Genomic DNA, 12,560 nt, shown 5'->3' with positions numbered 1-12,560 from the left:
AAAAATATAAGGGGGTCTGAATACTTTCCGTACCCACTGTATATATATATATATATATATATATATAACGAATGAAAAAAACATTTTATAATAATAATTTTATTTGTATTTTTTTTTAAATAAATTTTTAATGTAAATTATTCAATGACAATGGAATTGCACAATTAACTCATAAGCAATCAGCACTCTGTTCAGGCAGTAAATATGGGGAAGGAACGAGAAATGAAAACAACATTTTTATGGCTTGATAAAGACATGTTCATTGCGTTTGCCAGATTCCTTTCTTCACTGAAGCTGTGTGCTGTCTGGCTGACACAGGAAACTTGGGCCTCAGTTCACACTAACTTGGTAAAGCAGAAAAGGCTTGAAAAAAAGATAGCATCTAATGGCCCATCTACATCAAAGCAATTAAGCATATGAAAGCCTTTCTGACTGACAGCATCCTTTGCATAATCAGCCTCTGCCAAAAAGACCATGGAAACAATAGTGGAGGCTACACAAAACCAAAGCTAGCTCATCATCCAGTCATCTGATTAACATTAGTGTGAGAAAATACTGCAATGAATGCCCTTCATAATTGACAATGTGTATATTTGTATTATGTTCTGACTGAGACATGATCAACACAACTCTATTGTAAAACGGAGATAGCTGCAGCTTCCAAAGCGGTCACGTCATATGATCCAAGAACAGTGACATGAAGGATGAGAAGCATGAAGATCTGTCGTATGATCTTATAACTGTTTGTTACTGGCCACTATACCAACATCTCAAGATTCATGCAACTTAAGATCACTGCTTAAGAGCTTAACTCTTAAGTTAGTCTTAAGTTAGAGTATTTAGTTACAATTATTATATATACACATATATATATATAATATATATACACACACACACACACATATATATATATATATATATACACACATACATACATACATACACTTATTATTATGGTTATCATCAATTAAAATATATTTAATTCTATTATTCTAATAACTATGCATGATTATACTTGCATGATTTTTCTACTGTTCCTATCATAGATCTGTGATCCATTTTTGGGTCACAACTCACTGATCTACAGGACAGTTCAGATGTGAAAAAGCACAAAAAGAGGTTACAAAACTTTTACAACATCTCATATAAGCCTGAAGCTGCATCATGCACTGTTTTGAATCACCTCTACGCTCTCTTGCTAACTCAAAGACAGTGATTCATCAGGTTTTGTCTTTTTTCTAAATAGGGAGGCTTCAGTTGTATAACAAACTATTAATAAGTCCAGTCTGCTTTTATGGGCAGCAACAGTTTGGCGGTCCCGATCTGACCTTTTGCTGCTTTCCAGTACTGCAGTGCTTGAGGGCAATGAGCACACACACACACACACACACACACACACACACACACACATACAAATACAAAACACAGGCTCTAAAAATAGACCAGAGACTCCCAACCTCGTAATACACATCTAATGTTCTGTTTAAGCCCATATAATGAACAGGGAAATTGAATTATCATGTGGTGAACAAAATAATATCATACATCAACAATCTGGGAAAAAAATAAATAAATAAAAATAAAACAGACAAAGAAAAGGTGATATTCTCCAAAAAAATGTATGCTAGATCTGTTATCTGTGTGTGTCCCGGTATTCCCTATGTTACAGTATGGGGACCAAATATCCTCACTAGTAAAGTAATACCAGTCAATTTCGTCCTTGTGGGCACATTTTTTTGGTCCCCATGAGATAAACAGTTTATAAATCATACAGAATGATCTAAAAATGCAGAAAGTTTTCATGCTTTAGGGGTAGGGTTAGGGTAAGGGGATAGAAAATACAGTTTGCACAATATAAAAACCATTATGACTATGGAGAGTGCCAATAAAACATAAAAACCAGTGTGTGTGTGTGTGTGTGTGTGTGTGTGGACCAAATATCCTCACTAGTAAAGTAATACCAGTCAATTTCGTCCTTGTGGGCACATTTTTTTGGTCCCCATGAGATAAACAGTTTATAAATCATACAGAATGATCTAAAAATGCAGAAAGTTTTCATGCTTTAGGGGTAGGGTTAGGGTAAGGGGATAGAAAATACAGTTTGCACAATATAAAAACCATTATGACTATGGAGAGTGCCAATAAAACATAAAAACCAGTGTGTGTGTGTGTGTGTGTGTGTGTGTGTGTGTGTGTGAGAGAGAGAGAGAACCCCAGTGGAGAGCTAATCTCTGCTTCTGAGAGTCTCACTAATTGAGAAGTGGTACAGGTCAGAGGATCAGCAGTAGACATGGTGGGTTTATCGCTGTAAGGTGCACGCAGCTCCAGCATTAATGAGTATGATCTCACTGCACTGCTCAGGGAGATAAACCGACACCGTGAGCGATCGCCTATTTAGCTCGTGATATATTACAGATCTGCAGGCCTGAGAGGACAAATCACTTTTTCCTGAAGAGCTGTTTCTTACAAATTCTGGATATGCAAGTTGAAAGTTCATTTTGAAACATCTGAGAACATGTAATATAATTCCAAAGCATTTTAAGATATCATAGGTGTGGTTTTAATTCCTAAAATAATAAAAATTATAAAGATTATAATTTTATTAAAAGTATATTTATTTATTTATACATTTAAAAATCACAGCTTGGCTAATGAACATTAATTAGGTAAATCATTTCAAATGTATCACTGGTGTGGTCATTAGGAAGCAATCCAAGAAAGCACTGCAACAAGCTCAGCTGGAAAAATAAACATCCAAGATGATGGAATGTGTTAAGTGAAATACTGACTGTAAAGAGATTTGTATTTTATTAAATTCTTTTAAACTAAAAGTATACTATATTTATAAATAATTAATATTATTTTATTAAGGTAAATTATTAATTTTATTAAGGTAGGACACTACAGGTGAAGAGGCTAAATATTTATGTTAATAGACATCACCATACTTTCCAATGTTTGTTTAAATATGCAAATGAGGCATTATCTAATTAAATATGCACTTTGTGTTTAAATGCAATTTGAACACATTTCCAGAATAGAAATCGAAACGTTTAATGAATCCAGGTTCAAAATTCTTGCTTTATTTTGTTGACAAAAGAGTTAAATATTTGATTTATTTTATTACTCCATCAATTAAAAAAATACATTCACCATTTAAAACAAAAACCGTATTTAGAGAAAATGGCCTTTAAAGATATGTATTGTAATTGCAAATAAAGTATAATTACTGTAAAGACAAACACACATTTAAATGTGTATTTTGGATGTTTTCTTTTTTTCTAGTCTGAAACAAGTCAAGTTATGAAAGCAAAATAGCACAATCTCAAAAATGATGTTTTTTTGGAAAAAAGATTTTTGCCTGTAGTGTCTTGCCTTAAAAGCAAATATTTACAACAATTATAATTATAATACACTTTAATAAAATTATATACTTGAATATTTAGAATGATAAAGATGATGTATTTTATGTATACTGTATACATTTTTTTTACAAAATGTGATTTTTGTTTGATTTATTTTATTTTTATACTGTATGTATTTTTAATTGTATATTATGTATTATGTATATTATTTTATAATTTTTATTAAATATAAGTCACAGCCTGGCTCATGAATATTAATTAGTCATGTAAAATCAGCCCAGAAGTCCTAACTGATTTTCTGAATGTGGCCTCTAACAATATTAGAATCACTGTTCACTGCTTCCACTTTCGTTGAGTCCACTGTCAGCGCAACCAGTCCCATGACAGCTGACATGCAGACAGTAGGCAGTGAGGTAACTTGCTAAGAAACGGCGCTTATAGCACAATGCCTCAAATGACAATGGCACCATAATAGGCTATAAAATCTGACAGAAAAAAAAAATCAGCAACAGAGCAGGATGTTTATCTGAGGACCTGTGATAATAATTTAAAAAGATGTAACCATGTAAAATAAGGATGCTGTGGAAATTACTCACGAAGAAAGTGCTTTTCCAGTAAGGTTATCTCCAGGTGACCTTTGACCTCATTGAGTCGGTCAGCATCACTCATCTTGTAGTCCTGGATGGGAGCAGCAGACATGGTCCCTGAACCAGCCTGGAAACAAAGAGTAAGAGAAAATATGAGAAGCTTAAGGTTCACAGCAATGGCAACATTAAATAGCTGTTAAGGTCAATTAAACATCAGAATGATCGTCTAATGGACATTCTCTTTAATCGAACAATACTGAATATGGCCACATTACGGTCTAATAAATGAGAGTCCATTAGCATCTGTGGCTCCAGCCTGCCAGAGACATTACAGCATCGTCTTCACAGAGGTTCAGCATAACCAGGATTCGACAAATCACAGCTCTCTAGTCACCAACCGGATGCCAGTGCGGCAGCTGTAACCATAGTGACCAGCTCACAGAGACACAACAGATCTCTTAGGTGAGCTTTCCTGTGCTTATCAAATTATGTGCAGCAAATGCAATTTCTTTGAAAATGTGCTTGGACGAGGCCGTCCTAAATAAAAGCCCGTAATAACATCATTTTGTCTGAACTTGGATTCCAGTCAGTTCTTTTCTTGTAAAATGTCATGCAAAACACTAAAGGTCAGTGCTAAACACAGGGTGGCATCAGAAACAAATGACCACAGGAAAAGATAGTGCAGCTTTACAAAGATTGTTTTTAAGACTAGGGCCTGTGAAGTCTGTGGATGTGAATGACGGAGGGCAATCTCAGCTGCAACAACAGGAAGAGGTCATTTATACAGAAAGAAATGCACTGGAGCAAATGGATGTTTGGGCTGAAACTCCGTTGGGAATTTGTCTGTCTGCCTCTTAATACAAGGCAAAGAACAGAAACTAAATGCAGGCTGGAAGAAAGTCACGGGAATACATGTTTTTTTTATTGCTACTATTACTAATAATATTACTCTGAGTATCTGTTCAAAAAACTCAAAGGAATATTTGATTGATATTCACATTTCTATATAAACCCCAGTTATAAATAAATAAATATTAGCTATGCATTTACAGTGGAAGTCTATGGGAAACTACTGCATGTTAGCCCACAGACTTCCACTGTAATTGCATAGCTATTTATTTATTTTTCTGAACTCCCACTGAAAGCAAATTGTCAAAAAAAAGTGAAACCTCATTCACAACCAATTTCATTTCACATGACATTTCCATCAAAACAGGAGCTACAAATGAAAAATTTTTAAATGGGACTTTTATTTTGACAATTTCACCAATCTGGGATTGATTGGATGGTGAAAAGTGGGTGTTACATACCAGAATAAGCAGATCTGAATTAGTGATAGGAATTTACTGGCTTGGATATTTGAATCTCATTTTGAAAAATGAATTCATCTTTCTTCCCCCCCCCCCAAAATAAAAAATAACGGCTTTATTTCACATTTTTGTCTCTACTGCATCACTTGTGGCGACAGTATCATGATGCGAGCGTGTGGCGGCGCTGACCCAGATCCGGCGTAATGACATCATCATCATGATACTGTTGTGAATGCGCGTCCACTAGTGACGCAGTAGAGACGAGAATAAAGTCGTTATTTTTGTTTTCTTTGTGCAAAAAAGTATTCTCGTAGCTTCGTAACTTTACAGTTGAACCACTGTCACACGGACTACTTTGTCGATCATCTTGGTACTTTTCTGGACCTTGAACGCGGTAGTTACCTTGCTGTCTATGGGAGGGTCAGAGAGCCCCCAGATTTAATCAAAAATATCTTAAATTGTGTTCCGAAGATGAACGAAGGTCTTACGGGTTTCAAACAACACGAGGGTGAGGAATTAATGACAGGTGAATTTTTGGGTGAACTAACGCTTTAAGTAAATTATGATTTCTTGTTGAACTGAATGGCTTTCTATGACTGGTGTTACAAAATCTTCAAAATACAGGTTAACATCATTTTTCACAATCTTATCGCATCTCTACATTTTTCTACAGAGACAAACACCACAACCACATTTTTAAAAACAAAATGCATTCAGCACTTTCTGACAGATTCTCCCTTGATATTTCCCACAGATGAAAAAACGTCACTTACAGGGTCTCGCTGCTCTTCTGTTTCTTTGATGGAGCTCCGGTGTTTTACTGGGACGTCTTCATTACATTCGCTGTCAGATGCGTTGGGGGACTCGGCAAGGTCTAGGAACTCATCTCGCTTCGGTCCTCTGAACCTTATCTTATCCAATCGCTTTAGCATGTTCAACACAGAGACCTGTGTCTTTATCTTAACATGGCGGGTGGCAACCCTGTAAGGACAAAAGCATCTTTTGAAACTGTGCAGCAATGAAGAAATGTTGCACGACTACATAATACATCTTGATAAATATCATTATCATTTAGACCACGTTCTGGATTTTTTATTTCTTAATTGCACACGTTGAAAAAGAAAAGTACCATAAAATGAATATTTACATACTTTATTTAGTATGCTATCTTATTGTCCAAGTGAAACCCAGCAGTGGAGTAAGACAAAGCCAGCCATTCTTGGCGAAAGAAGTCGGCTCAGGAATAATGTGCAACTGACAGTCACTCGCCTGCACAATAATAGTCTCCCTGCACCGGGTATTGAGGCCTGTGAACTGTAGAGGCAATAATGGGCCGCTTGAACTGGCTGTGAGAAATTGCTACAATCTCAAAGAGATCAGCTGATGTCGGACTAGTGTGGCGCAGGACCCTGTTCTGTACAGTATGTGGGTCAGAGGTAGAGGCCCCATGATCCTCACGCTCATAGCGTGACCCCTGTTGTACACAGCTGATTGTGACCGTTTGATGCATGAGGAAAACCAGACATTGATTTCAAACTTCTCCGGTCTAAAAGTGATTGTTACTCACCTCCATGTCGTTCCAAATCTGTATGACTTCCAATTTCTGAAATAATCATTTAGGCTGCTTTTGTGCACTGGATTAACTGATTCTTTGAAAAGATTTGACTTGAAAAAAAAATCTGTAAATATTGTATTGTATATATAGGTTGATATTGGATATTTAATTGTATATTTTTACGATTTTTATTTTGAAAGTACCTTTGCTGTCATCCAACACTCACTGTACATTGTGATCCCTAAATTCACTCGTAGCATTTATAATGATTCATTTAATTTGAACATTTTAGGCGTTTTATTTTTTGATGGTGCCAAAGTTTCAAATCAACCATTTATCCGTTTTCAAAGTATTTAAAAGTATTATTTTCGTAAATATTTATCTTTAAATTTATATTTATCAGTTTTAGTTTTAGTATTTTTAATACTAAAATAATACTATTTTAATACTAAGTTTTTAATCTAATATTTATATTTTATTTTATTTTAGCTTTATTTGGATTAATTTAAACATTTCATATAATAAACTTTTTAGTAGTTTTAGTTAAAAATAACACACAAAGCTACCATATGGCTTTAGAAGAAAGCACAAGTTTGAGGAACCTCATTTAAAATACTTTTATGGTGCTTTTGTATCATTTTGCAGCATTAATGTTAACTATTTGGAAATAAGAAGCTGGTACATTCTTCAAACTGTTTCCTTTTGTGTTCCTCAAAGAAATTCAGTCATACAGGTTAAGAATGACATGAGGGAGAGTAAATAATGACAGAATTTAAATTTTGAGGTGTCTGTCCTTTTAATCCTAATATACTGTATGTGCTGATTGCTATGATAACAAATGGAAACAGCACATTCGGCTGTTAAACTCATGGAAAGACGCAGGTCATGAACTATTGTGCTCTTCCTCGGGCAACATCTTAAATGTCTGTGCATCTAAAAAAATTCCCTGAGAATGCAGAGACTGAAGCACTAACACAGCTTTGCAACATGTGACTGGATTATATATCCAAAAAAACTCATGATCTAGGATAAAGGATCCCCACTGAAGGCCAAATACACAGAATTGGGAGAATGTTTTGAGACACAAGTGGTCGAGCAAGTTTGATTTGTTCAGGGTGGAGCATGAGTTTAACTTTCCCACTCCTCACTAGTCTGCACAGCTTTTGGGTGGAGCTCTACCAACAATCAACCTACAAGTTCAGGTGGAGGAAAAATTCCTAGCATCTGTTTGAAGGGATAGTTCATCCAAAAATGTACATTCCATCATCATTTACTCCGACGTCATTTCAAACCTGTAAGACTTACTTTTGTGGAACATTAATATTTTGTGAAATGTCTCAAGTGTTTTTGTCCATGACATAGAAGACTTAGGGCACCAAAACTATTTAATAACCAACATTTTTTATTTATTTATTCATTTTTGTTTTCTGCAGAAGAATTAATTGTTTTTATTTTTTGGTGAAATATCCTTTTAACCAACAAGTAGAACAACCGCAATTCGCTCTAAAAGCATTCTGTAATCACTCCACTCAAGATCCACTCCATGTTTTATATCTCACACTCCTTCATACTACTGAGAGAAACCCACTCAGAGAAAGAGAGAGATAATATTAAGGTTCTAAATTTAAAAATGTTAGGACTGGAATGATAATGGAAACAGCACATTCGGCTGTTAAACTCATGGAAAGACGCAGGTCATGAACTATTGTGCTCTTCCTCGGGCAACATCTTAAATGTCTGTGCATCTAAAAAAATTCCCTGAGAATGCAGAGACTGAAGCACTAACACAGCTTTGCAACATGTGACCGGATTATATATCCAAAAAAACTCTCCAGGAACCAAAGGCCCACGGTGCTGTACAAAATAATGCTATTGGTGTTTCAAACTCTGCATTCCCTGCAGTTAGTTGACCTTACAGCAAACAAAGCAGGCCTGGGAACAAAGCGGCCGTATGCGTGCCTAGACACTCAAAACCTCCAGCCGAGTTCTAATTTCACTTCCAGAGCTCAGACAACACGCTGTACATGATAATGACAGGACTGAGGTTTAACGCCAGCCGTCTTGTTCTTAAGCAGCCTGAGTTTGGCATCCTGTGAATTAGAAAGGGACTTCTTTTGACAATAAGCAGACGTTTCATGCAGCTCACACAAGGGAAAGGGAAATAGCTTGAGCGGATGATATTTATCACCCATGTCTAGATTTGTCAGATTTACAATGTTTTAACTCATTAGATCGCGTCATTTTATGAGAAGTTATGACAGCGTGTTAAACATCAAAACTAATCATGTCCTTTTCATACAAAAGTTTTGCTTGGGAAAAAGTACTACAGTAAATCAGGCCTACAGTACAATAAAAACATCCTTTCCTCTCTTATGTTCCATAGTGTAAGAAAATAACTTCTTTAAAGGAACAGTTTGCCCAAAAATGACATGATCTTAAGGGAACAGGGTTTGCATGCAGTATGCACACTTTTTAGAAGACTTGGAACATAGCATTCATGTCCTATGGACTATTTTATGGTCAAATTAAAAATAAATAAATACAAATATATATATATATATATATAATAAAATGATCTAGGATAAAGGATCCCCACTGAAGGCCAAATACACAGAATTGGGAGAATGTTTTGAGACACAAGTGGTCGAGCAAGTTTGATTTGTTCAGGGTGGAGCATGAGTTTAACTTTCCCACTCCTCACTAGTCTGCACAGCTTTTGGGTGGAGCTCTACCAACAATCAACCTACAAGTTCAGGTGGAGGAAAAATTCCTAGCATCTGTTTGAAGGGATAGTTCATCCAAAAATGTACATTCCATCATCATTTACTCCGACGTCATTTCAAACCTGTAAGACTTACTTTTGTGGAACATTAATATTTTGTGAAATGTCTCAAGTGTTTTTGTCCATGACATAGAAGACTTAGGGCACCAAAACTATTTAGTAACCAACTTTTTTTTTTTTTTTATTCATTTTTGTTTTCTGCAGAATAATTAATTTTTTTTATTTTTTGGTGAAATATCCTTTTAACCAACAAGTAGAACAACCGCAATTCGCTCTAAAAGCATTCTGTAATCACTCCACTCAAGATCCACTCCATGTTACCGTAGGGTGTCCCATTTGTCATTTTAGCATTCAGAAGGGTGCTCGCGAGCGCCCCCTTTGCGGCCGTCATGCGCCCTCGATCGGGACTTCTGCCGAGCTCCGCAGCAGACTTCTTCTACCCGACAGTCAAAGCAGCATTACGTCACGAAAGCGCGGACTCCGAGGAAGACGCGAGGGTTTAGGGTGCCATTTGGGACAGGGCCCTTGTGCGCAACGTTCGCACAGCTTTCAAAGTATACTCAACCGCGGATGGATAAGTTTGACCCGTGCGCAGTACCACCTAGTGGACTCTTCCATCTCAGCAACATTCACCTTGCTCCAACTGTTGCGTGCATGGACGTCCTTGGACCATCCTGCTGACGAAATTTACATCATGCAGACATTGTGTGGAGTATACATGTTCTAAGTATAATTTGGGTTTACAAGTGCACAGGACGTGTGCCATTTAGGACAGGGCCATAGAAAGATTGTGTGTTCGGCTCTACCCATGTGCCAAGCGTTTGCACCAAATCTGAAGTATACTTTGGGATTCAGACGAATGTCCAACTAAAATGTTTCAGAAAAACGTTCCATAAACAACGTATAAATGCTTTTGCTAACATTCCCAAAATGTTATTAAAGACCAGATAACTTTACATTAACTCCATTAACTTTAACTTCACAAGAGGAAGTAACTTTGCGAGAACCTTGCTAGAATGTTAACCAAAGTTCTGAGAACGTTCCCTTTTAACCGGGAAAGTATAATTAACAAGTCTGTTTTACAATAGAAAACAAAACAACATTCTGTGACTATGATTCTATGCTGTACTCTATTCAAAACGCCACTCTATTGTAACGCAGCACTTACTTATAGGCTACATTAATAACACCAATTACAATTACATCATAGGTAAACACCATGACTACCACAACTATGAGGCCACTGAGCGACTCACCTTTCACTCTCCCCGACTCTGACAATGAGTTTAGCGGTCAGGCTGCTCGTCTGTGCTCCTTTCGACCACATCCTCCGACACCGGCATTGTGTTAGACATCTCCATTCCCCCACTCTCTCTAAACCCCATCATCCGCCCCTATTGTCATACTCTGCAGCCCATTATCTGACAGCAATGTTTTGCGCGTTTATACATTTTGTTTTTCTCGTGTACTGCACTCTCAACAAGCGTCTTATTAGCACGTTTTATTTCCAAGCATTCTGCTCCAGGGTTTTGCATCATCATCACCTCACCGTGTAGTTCAAGTTGGATCTCATCAATAAAACATCGAGGGTTGACACAGTTGCACCATCAATAGATTGCCGATTAATGCCTTGACCTAAAAGCCTTTCATCACTACAAAACATCTTCTAGATCGATGCCGTGGAGAATGGCGGCTTTCGTGCGCGTGCAAAATATTGGAAATCGTTTCTTACCTCGTCTTGAGGCTAAGGGATGGTTGTCACATTAAGCCACAAAATATATTAGCCTAAATAAAACCGTGAAATAAACATGTGTACAGAAAACGTGCTGCAGCTGTGCGAAACTACAAACAATGTGGCACATTCGCGCTGTAAATGAGTTTGAGGATTCGAATTCGAACGCAACAATGTAACAAAAGCTTCTTCAGTCTGACACATTGTAACATGCACCCCGCCCGCCGCGGGATTAACACCCAGAAAGGGGAAGAAAGTTTTCTTACCCACCTTGCACGGAATTCGTAATTAAGTTTCATTAACAGGAAGGCATGAATATTCGAGCTTCGCCCCGCTCCGTCGCCACCTGCTACCAGCTCGATGATGAGAAACCCGGCGTAAAATGCCCAAGCGGACACATATTGATCTACCGATGCGATTCCCTGAGCTGTCAGATGTTATTTCCAGCGTTATTACGGATTAGAATCGCATGCAAACGGCAAACCATCATTTGAGGTTCGTTTCAATCTGTTGTTGATATCCAGCGACTCACTTCACACCAGGAAATTTCGTCAATGACAGCGACAGACGCTCTTAAAGGGGCCGATAATTGACAGTCGTATCTTATCAAATAGAAACGCTCTCAAATCTTCCTTCTTCGTGAATGAAGTAAAATGTGCTCAAATTAGTGTATGTATTTTGAATATTAAACAACAATAGAGGGCCTATTGTGTCTTAACAAGCGAGGTGGATATTAATCCCATAACTCTGTCAAATCCATGCTTAAAGTTTATGCGTCATATACGCACGCGAGGGTGAAAACAAACGCGAAGGTGTATGATTTATCTTTAATTCTTTTGAAGTGGACTTGTTTGGACGTGAACATACGCATTTAGGTCTAGACGGCTATGTGACAGGTCTGGTTTGACTCGTTTTGGGGTGTTTGCGCTGCAGTTAGCCTCGACCACTGGATGATTGTGTGTCCACTAGGTGGCGCGCAATGACAGATCATTGTTTTTACTTTTAATCAACTGAACTGTCAGAGATAACATTCTGTTAATCACACATTATATTTTCTATCTAAATTTTAACATTTTATATTTGACTAGTTTATTCTACACTTCATTACACAATACTAGCAAAACACTTCCAAATACTATAATGGGAATGACCATGGTTCCATTGGTAAAGCCATGTTTTTTTTAACACTTCACCATAATTAAGTTTTTATCACATAAATAATCATGTAA

General features: G+C 37.0%; 1 protein-coding gene across 3 annotated transcripts in view; it reads right to left on the bottom strand.

The window, feature by feature from the left end:
* gramd4b (GRAM domain containing 4b) overlaps window positions 1-12,056 on the bottom strand; it is a 27,449-nt gene extending 15,393 nt beyond the window's left edge. The window contains exons 1-3 of one of the 3 annotated variants that reach the window (XM_016569732.1): window positions 11,602-12,056; window positions 6,036-6,243; window positions 3,962-4,079 (exon numbers count right to left, since the gene is read on the bottom strand). In XM_016569732.1, the coding sequence (XP_016425218.1) occupies window positions 3,962-4,079; window positions 6,036-6,243; window positions 11,602-11,630 (355 nt within the window). In that variant the 5' untranslated portion in view covers window positions 11,631-12,056. Of the gene's footprint in view, window positions 1-3,961; window positions 4,080-6,035; window positions 6,244-10,855; window positions 11,020-11,331; window positions 11,518-11,601 lie in introns of those variants that run through there. The other 2 variants (XM_016569734.1, XM_016569731.1) reach the window with 2 other exon arrangements.
* Between the last annotated feature and the right edge of the window lie 504 nt (window positions 12,057-12,560).

The sequence above is a fragment of the Sinocyclocheilus rhinocerous genome, unplaced genomic scaffold (assembly GCF_001515625.1).
Source record: "Sinocyclocheilus rhinocerous isolate Xijiao unplaced genomic scaffold, SAMN03320098_v1.1 scaffold200, whole genome shotgun sequence".
Lineage (NCBI taxonomy): Eukaryota > Metazoa > Chordata > Actinopteri > Cypriniformes > Cyprinidae > Sinocyclocheilus > Sinocyclocheilus rhinocerous.
Note: the sequence above shows the minus strand (reverse complement) of the source record. Positions and strands in the feature narration are given on the sequence as shown.